This window comes from Scyliorhinus canicula, chromosome 3, assembly GCF_902713615.1.
Source record: "Scyliorhinus canicula chromosome 3, sScyCan1.1, whole genome shotgun sequence".
Taxonomy (NCBI): Eukaryota; Metazoa; Chordata; class Chondrichthyes; order Carcharhiniformes; family Scyliorhinidae; genus Scyliorhinus; species Scyliorhinus canicula.
The window spans coordinates 177,545,018-177,564,205 of record NC_052148.1 but is presented as its reverse complement, the minus strand read 5'-3'; the positions used below and the strand labels follow the sequence as shown (position 1 = coordinate 177,564,205).

Genomic DNA, 19,188 nt, shown 5'->3' with positions numbered 1-19,188 from the left:
TCTCCCCGTGTCTGTGTGGGTTTCACTCCCACAACCCAGTGATGTGCAGGTTAGGTGAATTGGCCATGCTAAATTTCCCCTTAATTTGAAACAAAAATAATTGGGTACTCCAAATTTATAAGAAAAAAAATGAGTTATCCAAAAGATTACCCTAGCTATCCACATGGCTCCACAAAGTTCAGATTTGTGCCTACCAGGTATAGCCTGCAATGTCAGGTTTCAGGCACCACTCACACCAAAATCACACAAGTGGAAGCAGCTGCAGATTTCTATGAGCAGTTACCTCCTCAAAATACACATGAGCGAATCCTGACCAGACCCATTCCCACTCCCGCAAAATTAGTAGGTGCTGTGTTCAGGGACAGGACTTCCAGATTCTGGCTTCTTGTGACATTTTTTGCACCAATGTCGTTGGGAAAATCCAGGCCACTGTTTTCTCGTTTTTTTTCTACATTTCACTTTTCCACATTTTCTCCCCCCACTGAAGCGGTTGGAGTCTCTGAACTGTTGGCTAATCCATTGTCCCTGACCACATTCAAGGCAGGGAATTCCGTTCTGACCAGCCAGCAGGACCCTTTAGCTTGAAAAGAATATTTTGTATCCAGCATGGTTATATCCAGTTGCCCAGCTGAAAACTCCACAACTTTTCTCAAGATTCCAAATGAAAGCATGCAGACTTTGAGATAAACCTTTGATTACATTTGAAAACAAATAAATCGCCACGGTTTTATTTTTAGAAGCCATTCAACTCACTGCAGTCTTTCATTATTTTTTTCTTCATCTGACTCCCAACATAGCAGAATTTGAGAAGCAGCTCTGAACATACTGTTTAAAAATTCTGTTTAAGATTACACAGCAGTGCCCATAATTACAGCTCTTTCCTTTCCACTGTCTTGGCACAAGGGTTAAAAAACACTAATTCCTGTTCAGCCCGTTTTCAGATTGTCCTCTTTTAACTTTGTGCTTGACATGTTTGTCAAAATGGTACAGAGGGAAGAATAATTAGAAATAATTGTTTTTCAGAGAGACCATAAGACGTTGGAGCAGAATTTGACCATTTGGCCCATTGAGTGTGCTTCACCATTCAATGAGATCATGACTGATTTTTTTTTTAGAATTAGAACAGTACAGCACAGAACAGGCCCTTCGGCCCTCGATGTTGTGCCGAGCAATGATCACCCTACTCTAGCCCACGTATCCACCCTATACCAGTAACCCAACAACCCCCATTAACCTTATTTTTTAGGACACTAAGGGCAATTTAGCCTGGCCAATCCACCTAACCCGCACATCTTTGGACTGTGGGAGGAAACCGGAGCACCCGGAGGAAACCCACGCACACACGGGGAGGACGTGCAGACTCCGCACAGACAGTGACCCAGCCGGGAATCGAACCTGGGACCCTGGAGCTGTGAAGCATTGATGCTAACCACCATGCTACCGTGCTGCCCTAGTGTGATAATCATGAGCTATGCATTATCAAATAATTTCTACCCTTGAAGAGATATGAACACATGGTGATCTTAGTGTGTGCTTGTAGATAGCAAGATGTGGACAATTATCATCGGACATGTGTCACAACCACATGATAAAACATTGCCCAGGAGATGATGACTCACATGCCTTCTTGTTTTAATAGGTCAGAGACTGTATGGACGTGTGCTTTGGAATCCTGAACAAAATCTCAACTCTGCCTACAGGCTGCAATTAGAGAAGGTGTATCTCTGCACCGGGAAAGATGGTTATGTCCCTTTTTTTGATCCCACTGGAACTATCTATAATGAGGGCCCACAGTATGGCTGCATCCAACCCAACAAACACTTGAAACATAGATTCCTCCTTTTGGTACGTTTAAAAAAAAATTACTTATCAAAATTGTATGGAGAAATTTCTTCCCTTTTGACGTTAGCTGTCAAGACATATATAAAATGATCAGCTTTTATCTGTGCCCTGGTTGGGTTAGGGTTAGGTTTTGGAGACAATAAACAGGCCAAAGTTAATTAGACTTAGCCTCCGAGGGGCTGTGATTACTGAGAATCTTGCCCGTCTCTTCTGGGCACCAGAACACGTGGGAGGAAATCCAAGGCCTGCAGTTGCACTCTTGGTTACTGCCATCTCTGACTTCAAAACCTCAAAACGTTTTGGTCATCTTGTGTGGGGACTATATAATCTTCAGTCTGTCTCTGGGGCCCCTTATTGATTTTCTATATACCTGGAATGCTGCTTGCGCAGGCGTATGAAAATGGAATATCTTCCCAGTAAGTCCATATTCTACTTTTTGGCCTTCCACTCAGTCTGCCGCATTTGTTCATTTCTAATTATGTTGTTCTATTATAGACTGGCTCCTGAAAATTATATTTGACTTAATAATGATTATACAGCTCTATTATGAGTTTGGAAAACCCCTATAATTCATGCAATCCTGTTATAAGATTCTTCCTGAATACTACCAATGATTTGCTAATGATTACACAGTCTGATTACAGACTGCAATTGCCTATTATAGATTGCCTCCTGAATTCTGGTTTTGTGAAATATTAATATTTTCTCTTTTTAAAGGATCGGAACCAACCAGAAGTAACTGACCAGTATTTTCATGATGTACCATTCGATGCTCAGTTTGCATCTGATGCACCGGAGTTTCACACAATGAGGGATGTACCAGGAGTGGATGGCTTCACAATGAAAGTTGATGCTCTTTATAAGGTTTGTTTGTTTAATTAATTTACATTTTTAGAATAATAGAAGAATTATAGAATTGCTACACTGCAGAAGGAAGCCATTCGGCCCATTAAATCTGCACTGACCCTCTGAAAGAGCACACTACCTAGGCCCACGCCCCACCCTATCCCTTGAACCCAGTAACCCCACCTAATCTTTTTCGACATCAAGAGGCAATTTAGCATGGCTAATCCACCTAACCTGCACATCTTTGGACTGTGGGAGAAAACAGGAGCAACCGGAGGAAATCCACACAGACACAGGGAGAAAGTGCAAACTCCACACAGTCTGTCACCCGAGGCCGGAATCGAACCTGGGTCAAAGGCGCTGTGAGGCAGCAGTGCTAACCACTGTGCCACCGTGCCACCCTTGTTAGGGGCATTACAATGGCAGTTTTCCTGTTGCATATACATGGGTGCATTTCCTGCCCAATTCCTCATCTATGGGACATCCCTGAAGTGGCTGTATGACCCATTCGTGCAGTAGTTACTGTAACAATAAGATTCAAACAAAAGCATTGAAGAATCTAATAATCACATTTTACATTTTGTGTCAAGTGCATTAATACCTTTAACAATATATATCGCTGATGTGGCACATAAGGCTTCCTGGTCCCCAAGAGGCGAACTTGAAAATGGGACCGGGAGGAGATTCTAAAATTAGTGTGTTCCTGTTTCCTTGTGATATTGCTGCCGGTGGGTCACCACTGGCAATGGCTACCCATTTGGCAGTGGCAGGTGGTCAGTTAGACCATGAGATATAGGATAGAATTAAGCCAATCTGCCCATCAAGTCTTCTCTGCCATTCAATCATGGCTGATATGTTGCAGTTGGAATAATTAAGCACCCAGTGTTGGGCAGATTACGGTTGCCTCCAGGACAGGGCTCCCAGCTGAGACCAAATCCCGGCAGTTGCCTGGAAGCAGCAGGCTGGGGGGCCTCCATGGCCTCGTGTGTGTGTACTCCCACAAGAGAGGCCCCGGCAACTATGGCCACATAGTGAGACCACTTCAGAACGTGCCTCAAGATGGTGTCCTACAATGTCAGCACCCCCCCCCCCCCCCCCAACTTTCTGCAAACGGCCCTGCAGCTTACAGCATTTAAGATGCAGATCCAGCTACTTTTTTAAAGTGTTTAGGGTCTTTGCCTGCACCACCAACTCAGGCAGTAAATTCCAGACACCCACCACCCTCTGTGTAAAAAGTTTTTCCTCATGTCCCCCCTAATCCTTCTGCCACTTAGCTTGAATCTATGGCCCCTAGCTAGTTTTTGAACTCTCTGCCAAGGGAAACGGGTTCCTCCTGTATCTGTACCTCTCACAATTTTGTATACCTCGATTATGTTACTCCTCAGCCTTCTGTGTTCCAAGGAAAGCAACCTCAACTTCTCCAGTCTCTCCTCGTAGATACAATTCTCCAGCCCTGGCAACAGTCTAGTAACTTCTCTGCACTCTCCATAGTGATCATGTCCTTCCTGCAATGTGGTGACCAGAACTGCGCACAATACTCCAGCTGTGGCCTCACCAGTGTCTTATATAGTTCCATCACTATATCCCTTCTTTTGTATTCCAAACCTCTGCCAATGAAGGAGTGAATTCCATTTGCCTTATTTACAACCTTATCTACCTGTACTGCTACCTTTACGGACCTGTACACTTGCACGTCAAGATATTTCACTTGATCTACTCCTCTCAGTATATTCCCATTTATTGCGTGTTCCCTTTTGCTCTTTGAACTACCTAAATGTATTACCTCGCGCTTATCCGAGCTGGACTCCATCCGCCACTTTCCTGCCCACTCCACCAACTCATCTTCATAATTTTGCAGTTTTCAGCTATCCTCTACACCAGTGCTTCTCAAAGTGTGGTACGCGTACCGGTGCCAGTACGCGAGCCATCGTCTGCCGGTACTTGGAGTGTTTCCAGAAAAGAAAGAAACAGTAATCCTGGATTGGCTTGTTTCGCTCACCGGTCCCTGGCACATTGAAAAAAAAAACTGCCAGTCCGCCGCATCAGATAGTTTGAGATGCACTGCTCTACACTATTCACTACATGGGCATTTCTTGTGTCGTCTGCAAATTTCCCAAACATGCCTCCCCCCCCCCCCCACCCCATTCAAATCCAAATTGTTACTTTATAAAACAAACTGCAGGGAGTCCTGTGGAACACCACTTGGGACAGCTTTCCATTCGCAAGGGCAACCATCAACCATTATCCTTTAGTTTCCTGTTACTGAGCCAACTTTGGGCCCAATTTACCACATTACCCTGTATCCCATGGGTTTTAACTTTTTTGACCAGTCTGCTACGTGGGACCTTGTTAAATGCCCTATTAAAATCCATGTAGACAACATCCACTGCATTACCCTCACCGATCCTCCTTGTCACTTCCTCAAATAATTCAATCAATTTTGTAAAAATGTGACCTCCGCTTAACAAAGCCATGCTACTATCCCTGACTAGTCCATGCCTTTCTAAGTAACAGTTTATCCAATCTTTCAGGATTGATGCTAACAATTTTTCCACTACTGAAGTAAGACTAATCGGCCAATAATTGTTTGGCCTTTGCTCTGTCCCCTTTTTAAACAACAAAACCACATTTGCATTTCTCCAGTCCTCAGGCACCTCCACTGTGTCAAGTAAAGATTGGAAAATAATCCTCAGAGCATCTGCTATTTCCTTCCTGAACTCCTTCAGCATCCGAGGAAGTAATCCATCGAGGCCTGGTGACTTATCCACTTTCAAGGATTCCAACTCCTCGAACACTTCCTCTCTCGTTATGATTAATTTATCCAATATCTCACACTGCTGCTCGTGGCCTATTATATCCACATCATGCTTTTCTTTTCTGAGTTTAAAACTCTTCCCATATACTCTGCATCTTCGTACAAGCTCCCTTCTTCATCTCAAAACTATCCTTTTGTTCTTTATATACTAGTTTCTTATTATAATAATAATCTTTATTAGTGTCACAAGTAGACTTACATTAACACTGCAATGAAGTTACTATGAAAATGCCCTAGTCACCACACTCTGGGACCTGTTCAGTTACACTGAGGGAGAATTCAGAATGTCTAATTAACCTAACAAGCGTGTTTTTATTATTATTACGTTGGCAGGGCATAGGGCACGGGCAGGCACAGGAGGTCGCACGACATGTGCCCTGGGCCGCTATGCACGGGTCAACCTATTCTTCTCCAGGTTTGTTGATTAGGTGGCCTGGCCACCGGCAGCTGAAGTGTCCTGACTCACTCCGACATACCACGCCCACCCCGCCATGGCTACTCACCCCATCTCCTGCCTCCCCTTCCTGCACACCATCCTCCCTCATCACCCCAGCACCTGTACCCCTCCCCAAAACTACCCACCAGCTTCACCACAGGGTGTTGGCCGCAGTATCCACATCTTTTGACAGAGTCTGACTCCTACCCTGATCTCTCATTCCACTGTCTGCCCCGGTGTTCCCTGCATACATGCTGGCCATTCCATTACACAGGCCTCCAAGCCTTCAGGGGAGGTGGGTATGGGGCCTGGGGGGGGGGGGGGGAGGGCTGCGGTGATTATGGGGTGGTGAGCAGTGACGCCCTACCACATGGCACCCACATGTCTCTGCCACAATCCTCTGGCGACTCCGGGAGGAATGTCGGACTGTCCTGGGGTCCCTTCCCCATGCATTTCTCCAACACCCACACCACCGACCCCCCGCCCCCCCACACACACACACACACCACTGCCCCCTCACCATGCCCCACCCACTGCACCCAGCCCAGCCCATCCCTCACACCCTTCGGACAGAGGACCGAGGCAGTTTAGAACATTGGTGAACAGGTGTTAATTGTGATACATACAAGTGTTGTGCCCTAGCTCCTAACACTAACCTGTGTGCCACACCCGTGCCAACTTAACTGGTGTCTATCTTTCTAATCTTATGTATCTTAATGCTTCCATCTAGGTGGGTCCCCAGGAGGTACATCAGATGTTGAGGTGGTCTGCTGTGTAACCTGCCCTGTGGCTGGGTCCCCTTTGGCGGCTGTCCTCTGGAGCGAGCAGGCCTGGATGGGCCTGATAGTCTTCCTGGTGGCACGGTGCCACCCGATTCTGCCAGCTGCCCATCCGACGTGCCGGGGCAAGTGGGGAAATTCAGAGGCACTGCAGTGTTCCAGCACCTCCCTGTGCGAGTTACCGGCATGAACCCCATCATCTCCTCCTCCATCGGGGTGCCTGATGACCCCCAGGCTGCTCCTTGTGATGGGGGTGTGGCCAGAAAGAGCTCCTAGGGCTCCGTCGTCACCTAGCGCTGCCAGTCCTGGAGGTCCACTCTCGCGTCGACCAGGATCTCCATGCTTGAGTCCACGGAGTACAGGGAATGTGCCACATTCCTCTGGGACTGTGTCACTTCCCTCTGGAACTGTGCAACATCTCTTTGGGACTGTGGCATGTCCCGCTGTGACTAGCTCATATCAGCCAGCGCCAGACCAGTGCTCTTGATGCCCACAGCCATGGCCTGTTGTGACTGACTCACGCTCTGGAGCGCTGTATCATTTTCCATGTGGCCCTAGTATATGGCTGCCTGTGACATGACTGCCCTGACCTGTGCCTCAGCCATCGCCCGCACAGAGTGCCCCAGGCCTTGGAAATCCTGATCCATAGCCGTGACCCTCGCACCCAAAGCTTCCACCGTGCGAGTCAACTGTGCAGCGTCGGCCTGGGTGACACACATTGTCAGCAGCACCTCCTGCTCCTACAGAAGGGCCCTCCTTCCGAAGGCCCTGTTCCTGTGCCCGAAGGGCCTGTTCCTGTGCTGTAATTTTCTTTGTTCTTTTAGAAGATTTTAGTTTTATTGGGCAGCATGGTCGGCACGGCCTTGGAGGGCCGAAAGGCCTGTTCCTGTACTGTACTTTTCTTTGTTCTTTGTACAGCTGGTTGGACTCCTCCAATTGCACCTGCAGGCACTGGATGGTTGCTGACACTCCCTTCTGTAGTCCCCCAGCACACCATCTGCATCTACAGCATTGATGGAATCGTCCTTTCCAGAAGCCTGGCCTCTGTCTGGATGGCAGCTAGTACCTGTGGTCGGGTTGCCCTTCAACTGCCGTCCCTTCAGGAATTTCCACCTCCACCTGATGTACTGCAGCATGTGTGTTGTGTGCACCAGTGTCCCAGGAACCTTTTCATTAAGGTGACCCACCGAGGTGAGAGTCTCTGGGATGGTGGGGGTGCTGGTGACAGCTGTGACAAAAAGTTGGTGTGGGCTCAAAAGTGACAGTTGCTCCGGGGTGTTGTGTGGTTGCGGCTGGGGGCGAGGGACCCTGGGTGTTCCCACCTCGTCGTAAGGTGACCTGCAAGACAGAAGACAAGGCGCATGGTGAGATCACGGGTAGGCGTGTTGTGGGAGGTGGTGACTCACGTGCCATAGGACATCGCAGTTCATTGGTGGCTCACTTGTTTGCCCTATGCCGACCTCTGCCTCAGCGACTGCCTGCTCTCCCACCCCACCAACCGGGTCCATCGCCCTCTGTTCCGCAGCGGTGAAGACCCACCGGTCTGGTGGGCCGCTCCAGTCTTCCCGCGTTCCAGATGGTTGTGGGCAGCCTTCTCCTGGTGGGACAGATAATGCACAAGTGTCAGATACTTGGATGCGGGCAGGACCGGAGTTAGTGGCCCAATGTGCATGCCACCCGACCATGGTGGACAGTATGGGTGTTGGCATCTGGTGCAGGGTGGGCTGCGGTGGGTGGGGTTCAATCGCCCCCGAGGGGTCGGGGGTGGTGGTGCCAGGAGCACAGAAGCGGAGAGCCACCCCGGCTGGCCTGGGGGGCGGACCTTCCTCAAGCAGCACTACTTACCTGTCTGCCTGGTTGGGGCCACATAGGGGTAGGGGTGTGTGGAACTAGGGTGGTGCCAGGAGCACGCTGCTGGTTACTCATTGGGCCATCCTGAGGAGGTTGTACAGCTTCTTCCGGCACTGTTGGTTGATCCTCATGATGCGACTCACGGTGCTCACCGCCTCTTCCACTCTGCCCATGCCCAGTTGACGCCGGCAAATGGCAGCCTCCTTCCCATCCCGGGGAAGAGGGTGTCCCGCCTCTCCTCCACAGCATCCAGCAGTATCTCCAGCTCCGCGTCTGTGAACCTCGGGGCCGATTTCCATAATGCCATTGTCTTGGCTGGAATGAGAGTTTGTCGGGAGTGGAGTGCTTATATGCAGCTCCAGCTTCCCAGGCTCTTCAGTGCCAATCCCGACCCCAGAAAATCCGATGCCGTCATTATTTGGAATTACACTAGTTTCACATGGATCGATTGCTGGCCCATTAGCATGTCCAGAATGGTTCCCTCACATCGGGAACACCCCCCCATTCAGTTTAGATGTCAGCACTTAGGGTGGGATTCTCCGCTCGATAGACAACGGGCGCGATTCTCCGCACTCACGCCGGTTCGGAGAATAGCGGGCCGTGCAAATTTTCACGGCGACGTAGGTCCAACGCCCTCCCGCTATTCTCCGAACCCCGCACAAACTACACGTTGGGATTCCCGGCAAAGGCCTCGAAAGCCCCCCCGACACGACCAGAATCGCTACTTATTGGCCCCCCGCTATTCTCCGGCCCAGATGGGCCGAAGTCCCGACGTCATCACGCACTGTTTTCACGGCGGCCAACACACCTGCTTTTCAAGTTCATCAACCAGTCGTGCTGGCTGATGAGAGCTTCAAGGAGGTGAGCGCACCGCTCAGCGCACTGCTGGAGTCTGGCCACAACGGGGAAGGCATCCCCAAGAACGGGAGGGGGGTCCAGAGCAGGGGGGAGTGGGGGAGACGGAGGGGGGAGTGTGGGAGACGGAGGGGGGAGTGGGGTAGATGGAGGGAGGAGTGTGGGAGACTGAGGGGGGAGTGGGGGAGATGGAGGGGGGAGTGGGGGAGATGGAGGGGGGAGTGGGGGACTGAGGGGGGGAGTGTGGGAGACGGAGGGGGGAGTGTGGGAGACGGAGGGGGGAGTGTGGGAGACGGAGGGGAGAGTGTGGGAGACGGAGGGGAGAGTGTGGGAGACGGAGGGGAGAGTGTGGGAGACGGAGGGGGGAGTGTGGGAGACGGAGGGGGGAGTGTGGGAGATGGAGGGGGGAGTGGGGGAGACTGAGGGGGGAGTGTGGGAGACGGAGGGGGGAGTGTGGGAGACGGAGGGGGGGAGTGGGGGAGAAGGAGGGGGGAGTGGGGGAGACAGGGGGGAGTGGGGGAGACGGAGGGGGGAGTGGGGGAGATGGAGGGGGGAGTGGGGGAGACGGAAGGGGGGGTGTGGGGGAGACTGAGGGGGGAGTGGGGGAGACTGAGGGGGGAGTGGGGGAGGACTGAGGGGGGAGTGGGGGAGATGGAGGGGGAGTGGGCGAGATGGAGGGGGGAGTGTGGGAGACGGGTGGGGGAGACTGAGGGGGGAGTGGGGGAGACGGAGGGGGGAGTGGGGGAGACTGAGGGGGGAGTGGGGGAGACGGAGGTGGGTAGGGAGAGAGTGAGCGAGTGACCCGTCCAACCCCGGTTACAAAATGTCTGCCACCATGCCATGGCGTGCCGGTCACAAGGACACGGCCGCTGGTTGCCCTGTGGCTTATGGCCACAGGCCACTGACGCACCGGTGAAGAGGACGTAGTTAACTGCCCATTGGATGCAGAAAGTGATCAGGTGTTAGGCTGCCCGTGTGTCAGCAGCGCGACCAGGCCACCGGAACACACAGGTATCCCGAGGCAGGCGGCTGCCGAGGTGTAGACTAACCTCCGTCTAACATGTCCCGTTTCTCTGCCCCCACCACCCTTCTGTAGGTTAGCACAATGTCTGTGAACAGAACGGCTATGTTCTGCGCAGTGGTTGGGGCCGCTGCACTGCATTTGGAGATGGAGCAGCATCCACAGCCACAACCCGCAGTGGATGCAGGGCCAGCTGCAGCAGCAGAGGGAAGGGCCGAGGAGTTGCCAGTCGTCGAGCAGCATGGGGGGGAGGAGGAGGAAGAGGAGAGAGTGAGGGTGCAGCCACGGCACCAGAGGCAACGACCAAGGCCGAGGGTGTACCGTGTCCGGATCTCTTCCCTAACAATGACGGACATCACCTGCAGGAGGAGACTCCGGCTGCGTAGGCGGACGGTGATACATATCTGTCACCTTGTGGCGCACCTCGCCCCACGTGGAACGGGGGGAGGACACGCGATCCCGGTTGCCATCAAGGTGACGGTCGCTCTTAACTTCTATGCGACCAGCTCCTTCCAGCCTCCGAGCGGGGACCTCTCCGGGATCTCCCAGTCATCGGTCCACAGGTGTATCCGGGATGTGACCGACGCCCTCTATGCCATCGCTGATCGCTACATCACCTTTCCCGAGGACCGAGCAACTCAAGACTCACGAGCTTGTGGATTTGCCAGCGTGGACGGGATACCGATGGTGCAGGGGGCAATCGATTGTGTTCACGTCCCCATGCGCCCACCTGCAGGGGACAGGGAGGTGTTCACAAACAGGAGGGGGACATACTCCATGAATATCCAGGTGGTATGCGACCCCCACATGAGGATCATGGACGTCTGTGCAAGGTTCCCAGGGAGTGTGCATGACTCCTACATACTGGCGCAGTCGTACATCCCTATGATGTTTGAGGGGCGTCCCCCCCGGCTGAGGGCTGGTTGCTAGGCGACAGGGGTTATCCGCTGAGGTCTTGGCTGATGACGCCTATACGGAGGCCTCAGACCAATGCGGAAACACGATACAACGAGGCCCATGCAGCAACCAGGGGTGTGGTGGAGCACTGCCTTGGCCTCCTGAAGATGAGATTCAGGTGCCTGGACCGCTTCGGAGGGGCCCTGCAGTGCCTGCCCGACAGAGTCGCTCGCATTGTTGTGGTCTGCTGTGCGCTGCACAACATCGCGATGCAGAGGGGAGATTACCTGCTGCAGGAGGCGGAGGGAGAAGCCAGTGGCAGTGGTGCCAGCACGGAGGAGGAGGAGAGGGAGGAGGAGGAGGAGGCTGGCGGAGTGGCGGGTGCAGCACGCAGACACGACCCAGGTGCTGGTGATGTCCAGGAGGCGGCACAACGGACCCGGCGAGGACGGCGGGCACGTGACGCCTTGGTGGCAGCACGGTTCACGCGTCGTATGCGACGTCCCTGCTGAACACCAAACCACCACCTGCATCGCTAGTCGTGCAGAGGGTCAACACACAACTGCCACCACCACAGCCCCCCACCCCCTCTCAGTGTACACTGCTCCACTTAGACAGCACCCTTATCACTGGGTCCAGACGGTATGGTACAACATCGATGGCTGTGTCAGCGGGTGTGATCAGTGCCATGTGGAATGATGACAGCCCGCTCTGCGAAGAGCTGTGAGCTCAGAATCGTTAGAGAGAGTCTGACCCATGGCAATAGCTGAACCATCCACCTGGTGGCCGCTGAGATCGTCACGGACACTCTATCATGTGCCCGCGTGGGCTAGCTGTGGGAGGGGGTAGGAGGGAAGGGACTGCACACCCGGCACCGAAGTTTCACCGCTCGTCAACCCCAGCGACACGATTCCTGTGGCTGTGGAACAATCACACGGTATTACAAGTAAGGTGGAACAGTGCGTTTAATGTGAACAAACATTTACAGGTGCCCTAGCCCCTACAACTAAACTGTGCCCTTCACCCGTGCCAACCTACTAAGTGTCTCTCTTTGTTGCCTTACGGGCCCTAACACTACGTCTAAGTGATTCCCCAGATGATACAGCAGGAGTGGAGGAGGACTGCTGCGAATCGCCTCCTTCGACTAGTTTCTCCTTCGGCAAGCGTTTCCTGGGGAGACTCGGCCTTGATGGGCCAGACTGCTCTGCGGGCGTCTCGGGTGACGTTGTGCCACCCTGCTCTGCCTGCTGCCCACCCGATGCACCAGGGATGGGACGGGGGGAGGCCGAGAATTCCGGGACATCCCGTGATGGAGTTGATGGGACGGGCCCCGAAACCTCCTCCTCCCTCTGGGAGCCCAGTGGCCCCCGGGCCTTACTTTGGGACAGAGGTGCGAGCGGGGAGGTTCCCCGTCGCACCACCGACACCTGGTGCTGCCAGTCCTGGAGGCCTGCAACGGTATCCACCAGGATTCAAAGGTTTTCAGAGACGGAGTCCAAGGAGTTAGACATTCCCGCCAGGGACTGTGCAAGCTCAACCTGTGAGTGCACGACACCATCCAGCACATGTGTCAGGCGGTTGATGTTCTCCGCGACTGACTGCTGGGACTGTGCCACGGCGTGCTGCGACTGGGCCATGACCTGCTGAGACTCGGCCAAGGCCCGCAGCCGCCGGCAATGTCGATTTGGCTCTGGCGCATTGCTGCCTGTGAGAGGGAAACCCTGTCCAGGGCCGAGGATGACGCGTGCACATTAAGCCCAACGCCTTGCATAACCTGACCCATTGCCTCCACCGCGGATGCCACCCGTGCGGTGTCGGCCTGGGTTGCTGCCATGAGCGGCACCACTCCCTGCTCGTGGACGCGGTTCGACTCCTCTAACAGCGTCTGCAGAGTCTGGAAGACAGCCCTCATCCCGTCATTGTGTCCCTGGGTTTCTTGATGCATCGGCTGTGCGGGTGGGTTGAAAAGTCCAGGAACTCGGAAAACGTCTGGGAGCCAGCTGCATGCTGGGCCTGGCCTGGCCTCCGCCAGTCCGGGCCCTCGGCTGCTCCGACCTCCACCTGCTGTACCTGCTCAGCTGTGATGTGCGACCCAGACTGTGACCCAGGAGCCTCATCACTAAATAGGCCAGCCGGGGTGAGTGTCTCTGGGATGGTGGATGGTGTGGGAGATAGCTGTGCCGCAAGCTCGAGGTCGTCTTGGTTTGACGCCTCCTCTATGTCATCTGCCCGCTGAGAGGCCGCAGGGCGTTCGCGGGTCATTTCTCTCTCTGGCTGTGTCGCCGCCCTCTGGGCGTCCTGCTCCACAGATTCGGTTGGAGAGGATGGGACTCCCCGCTGATCGGGCACCCTCTGTCGTGCGGCCCCGGGTGAGGTGGGGGCCTGTGTCCGCCTGGAGGCAGACGGCCCTGGTCGTTCGGCATCACGTCCTAGGGAAGAGAATGAAACGAGTTATTTAGATTCGCTCGGCCGGGCGCTGGACGGTCCCAGTGGGCAGGGTGTGTGAAGGGACAGAGGATGGGGGAGGTGTCCCAGTCGGCAGGGTGTGTGAAGGGACAGAGGATGGGGGAGGGGGGATGTTTGTCATGCAGGGTTGTCTCACTTGTTGCAGCTCCGCCAAACTCGCATTGCGCGATCTCCCGGGTGGCAGATCCCCCAACAAGGTCCAGTGCCCTCTGCTCAAACGTGGTGAGGGACCGCAGGATGGGCGAACCCCCTCCAGTCTTGTTCCGCTCACGGGTGTTGTGAGCGGTCTTGTCCTGTTGGGGGAGTGGGCATAGGTAGATCATTACAATACGGCAGGTATCAGCAGGTATCATCTCTCCACGGGGGCCAGAGCGCTGGGTCTGTGACAACTTTGTGAACCACCCTCAACTCACTCTGCCCCAATCCCCCTCCACCCCCCGTGCCAGGGAGGGAGGTGGGTGATTAAGTAAAGGGGGGGAGGTTTGGTTGTGACCCGGGGGCACCCTCTTGGCACTTACCCTGGCAGCCCTGGTGAGGTCATGCATCTTCTTCCGACATTGGTCAGCAGAGCGAGGGGTCTGCCCCACAGCACTGACGGCAGCAGCCACCTCACGCCAGGCCTGGCGCACCTTGCTGGCAGGGTGGCGATGCCCTCTACGCGGGCAGATGATGCCCCTCCTCTGCTCGATTGATTCGAGCAGCATCTCCACATCAGCCTCCACGAATCGAGGAGCTGCTCTCCTGGGCTCCGACATCCTGGCCTAGTTTCTGTGCTCGCCCGCGCCTTTTTACGGTGTCGGGCGGCGTCACATGGGCGTGTTCGTCTCGTCGCCGTGTTCCGGCGTCATCGCGCACGTGATTGACGCGGCCCCGTTCCTAGCCCATTTTCCGGACGTGAATACCTCGGGAAATGGGCCGTGTTGGGCCGTCGCAAAATTCGGCCGTTTTCACGGCCAACGTCGCGATTTTCCGCGAGTGCGGAGAATCGCGCCCAAAGTGTCTGATGTTCACATATTTCTTCTCCGAGGTTAATTGCAATAACTTCAAACTCTATATTCTGCCAAATCTGCTGAACCATGTATCTTGAGAAATACAGCTTGTACCATTACACCTGCCAAACAAGACAATCTCCCTTGATCCAGTATATTCCAGACTGTCTTTGTAAGTAAACTATTAAATTATCTCCTCATCAAGGTTGTGCTCTCCTTGGCACAGCTCTGGTTCATTTATTCTGTATTTCTGGAACCTTGGACTGGTGCAGTAGATCAGACTAAAGAACGCATGTTAAATCAGAGAGGGACCATTACCCTAATTTGACCTGCACAACACACTGCCTTTCCCAAATAAATAATGGCAACATGGAAAAGACTTGAACAATGATATTCTTGCGTGGCACGGTGGCACAGTCGTTAGCACTGCTGCCTCACGCCGCTGAGGACCCGGGTTCGATCCCGGCTCTGGGTCACTGTCCGTGTGGAGTTTGTACATTCTCCCCATATCTTCGTGGGTCTCACCCCTACAATCCAAACATGTGCAGGGTAGGTGGATTGGCCATGCTAAATTGCCCCTTAATTGGGGAAAAAAATAATTGGGTACTCTAAATTTATTATTAAAAAAGATCAATGATATTCTTTTTCAAATCATACTTGCTTCAGAGAGTGGGGAGGATAATTAATATACATATTTGTTCAAATATTCATGGTGATCAGAATATCACAGGCCAACCTCAAATTATGTGCACTCGATGAGGGAGCACTGGAGTTCAATGAGCAGCTGAACCAAACTAACAGGAAAAATACACATTGGATCTCTGTTAGGATAGCTACATTTTCCTCGCTATACCTCCATTGGGAGACAAAAACAGCCCATTCCTAATCCCAATTCATTGAAGAGGACAGCAGTGCATTTGGGTGCGATGCCTTTCAAAGTCAACTCATTTCCAAAGCTCACACATCAATAACGTAAACTTCTGTGAAGTACCAGAAGGTGGTCTGTGCTACAGAACTCTCCTCCTACATTGAATGGAAACAAAAGTCACAAATTATTTATCATTTGTAATATTTTTAACTACAAGTAGAATATTTCAAAGTGGATTCTGATCAAATTTAAACTTTTTTAAAAATCTATTCCTTCTTGGGATGTGAGCATCACTGTCAAGACCAGCATTTAATGTTCAGCCCAAATTTCCTTTGTGATGGTGAGTTGCCTTCATGAATTGCTGCAGTCTATGGTTCAGATGCACCCATAGTGCTGTTAGGAAGGGAATCCGAGGTTTTTGACACATCAATATTGAAGGAACAGCACTCCGGTTCCACGTAGGCATGGTGTGTGGTTTGGAGGAGAGCTTGCAAGTGCTGGTATTTCCATGTGTCTGCTGCCCTTGTCCTTCTAAGTGGTCGAGGTCACAGGATTGGAAGATGCTGTCGAATGAACAGTGCATCTTGCAGATGGTTTACGCCACTGCCATTGTGCAATGCTGGTGGAGGGAGGGAATGTTTAAGGTGATGGATAGGGTGTCAATCAAGCAGACTGCTTTGTTCTGGGTGGTGTCAAGTTTCTTGTGTTGTTGGAACTGCACTCATCTAGGCAACTGAAGAGTATTCCATCATACTCCTGACTGTACCTTTACATAGGTGGACAGGCTTCGGGAAGTCATGAGGTGAGTTACTTACTGCAGATTTCCGAGCCTCTGACCTGTTCTTGTCACCATTGTATTGATATGGCTTTTCCAGTTACATAACTCCCATTATTGATGGTGTGGGATTCAACGATGATAATGCCAGTGGAGATGGTTAGATTCTCTCTTGTTGAAGTGGCCATTGCCAGGCCTTACTTTGTCTTGCCTCTACATTTTAAAATGCCATTGACAAAACTCTATTGCTATAGCTTCATTATTTCTTAACAGGTGGAAGCTGGTCACCAATGGTACTTGCAAGTCATCTATATTATTGGTCCAGAATCCCTTTCTGGACCACGGGTTCAACGTTCGTTAAGCTATCGCCTCAGGCGTCAAAAGCGAGACCTGGTGGACAAGAATGGCAAGCTAACACTTGATGACTCTTTGATTTATGACAATGAGAATGATCAGGTCAAGAATGGCACCAACATGAAGAACTTAAGGCTGGAGTCTGAAGCTATGACATTGACCTCACACAAAGAGGCATCAATAGGCGGTGCTGTTGCTGCTATAATGCTGCTACTCCTGTTCCTCACTGCTGCTTGCTTTTTAGCAAGAAAATGTAAACATAAGAAGAAGTTGCCCAAGGAGATGCCAGAGGAATATCCATTGAACACAAAAGTTGAAATTCGCAACAAGGCATTGAATAGGCTGGAGAAGAATTTAAATAGCAAGTATTGCACAGAGAAGAACATCAATATATTAAATAAAAATGATGATATAATTCGGGTAAAAGGTGTCAAGGTTAAGCAGGTAAACCTCAACGTTAAGCTTCAAAATAACTTACAGGATGGTACAGAAGTTTGATGATTGACAAATCTTATTACAAAATATGTAATTTTTTTGTGGCAGGGTTTGGGGGGCAAGAGAACAGTCTTTTTAAAAATTGTAATAAAAGGGAAAATGGTTTGAGTGGTAGTTATTGTGCAGTGTGACCCATTTTGCAATTGAGCTACCTCATTCTATGCAAGCATGTACGGCATTAATACAGTACTTATTCAACCAGGTGCATATCTGTTCATAAGCTCTATTGAAAATGACATGCTTTTGGTGAAGTCTTTTCTGTCTGCCCATAATCTCTGTTAATATTTTTCTACTGGTAGCTCAATCATTGTGCATGCTTTTACATATTCAAGATTTTTCTTTTTATTTTATAGCTGGGTTGAATGATTATTTGAATTGTATAAAATACCTGCAAAAGATCAAACCACTAAAATTACACTCGAGTATTATTGCCTTGTTTCCAGCCATGAACTCATATGTGTTTCACGTAAAAGTTTGTTTATAACTGGATGATCTGTGTAAATATCCTTCTTTAAGTGCAATTCTGATTGAGGCAAAGTTCATCCAGGTTAACGTGTACAACGACAGCTTGTGTGTTTCTGAATGATTGTCGTTCTCATTGGCTTTATTTCAACTTGAAAAGTGTTTTTTTCAAATGATCATTTTTATACATGTGGTAAATAGAACTAAACAAACCAAAATAAGAAAGGTATTGTTAAATATTTGGACACCGTTAATAACCCCAGTCTAATCTCAGTTTGTATTTTATTTTAGACGAATACCAATTTGCTATGAATTATATTATATACTGTCACTTTTTTATATCCTGTGTAGTGGAGTAGGACAAGCACATTTCAGGGTCTATGTTAAACTGTTTCATGGAGCTGTGTGACAAATCATATTTGAATTGTTATATTACTGTATCTACAAGAGGACCCCAGCAGGCCCTGCTGGTGGGATCCAATAGCACAACATTGTCTTCAATTATTCTATTATATATCAGTGAGAAACAAAACACTGTTGACATTTACTTTTCAGTATGGATCAGCCCTTTGTGAGCACTTGTCTGTGTTGTTAACTGAGTGATCCAATTGTGGTGCTGTAGTTTTATCATTACATCAGTATATTGAGCTAATGACATGAATAAACCGACTACTACGTTATCTATCATGAGGTTTTTAACTAATAAAGGACATTCTATTTAATGTGAATGAATCCTGTCTGTATTTTATAGTTCTTTTACATATTTTCACTAACGCATTTTTCAACTAAAATTTATGTATGAACACAAAATATGAAATGTTATTTTGACACCGATGCTCATTGGGCCATCATTAAAGGGGCTGTATAAGCTCACTTCACTAGACAGCTGGTTAGTGATGGAGAGAAAAGCCAGCAGCGCACGTTCAGATCCCATACCGGCTGAGGTTATTCATGAATCACAGACTTTACAGTGCAGAAGGAGGCCATTTGGCCCTCAGAGTCTGCACCGGCCCTTGGAAAGAGCACCCTACCTAAGCCCATAACTCTACCCTAAATCCACACCACCCCCTTTCCCCGTAACCCCACCTAACCTTTTTTTGGATACGAAGGGCAATTTAGCATAGCCAATACACCTAACCTGCACATCTTTGGACCGTGGGAGGAAATCGGAGCACCCAGAGGAAACCTACTGCCGGGAATCGAACCTGGGACTCTGGAGCTGTGAAGCAACTGTGCTATCGTGCTGCCCTGCCTTTTCAACATTGTCCCTCAGCTGAGGTGTGATCTTCAAGTTAAATCACCACCAGTCAGCTCTCCTTGAAGGGGAAAGCAGCCTATGGTCATCTGGGACTGTGGTGACTTTACCTAATCAATATAGGTTTGTTCTTTTTGTGGCACAGAAAGAAGCTAATTAAAAGTTTTATAATGGATATAAAA

At 50.8% G+C, this 19,188-nt stretch overlaps 1 protein-coding gene across 1 annotated transcript in view; it reads left to right on the top strand.

The window, feature by feature from the left end:
• The window catches only part of fras1 (Fraser extracellular matrix complex subunit 1), a 601,677-nt gene extending 583,198 nt beyond the window's left edge, over positions 1-18,479 (top strand). The window contains exons 72-74 of the mRNA XM_038791813.1: positions 1,640-1,845; positions 2,560-2,706; positions 16,714-18,479. Of these exons, the coding sequence (XP_038647741.1) occupies positions 1,640-1,845; positions 2,560-2,706; positions 16,714-17,292 (932 nt within the window). The 3' untranslated portion in view covers positions 17,293-18,479. The remainder of the gene's footprint in view (positions 1-1,639; positions 1,846-2,559; positions 2,707-16,713) is intronic.
• Positions 18,480-19,188: the final 709 nt, after the last annotated feature.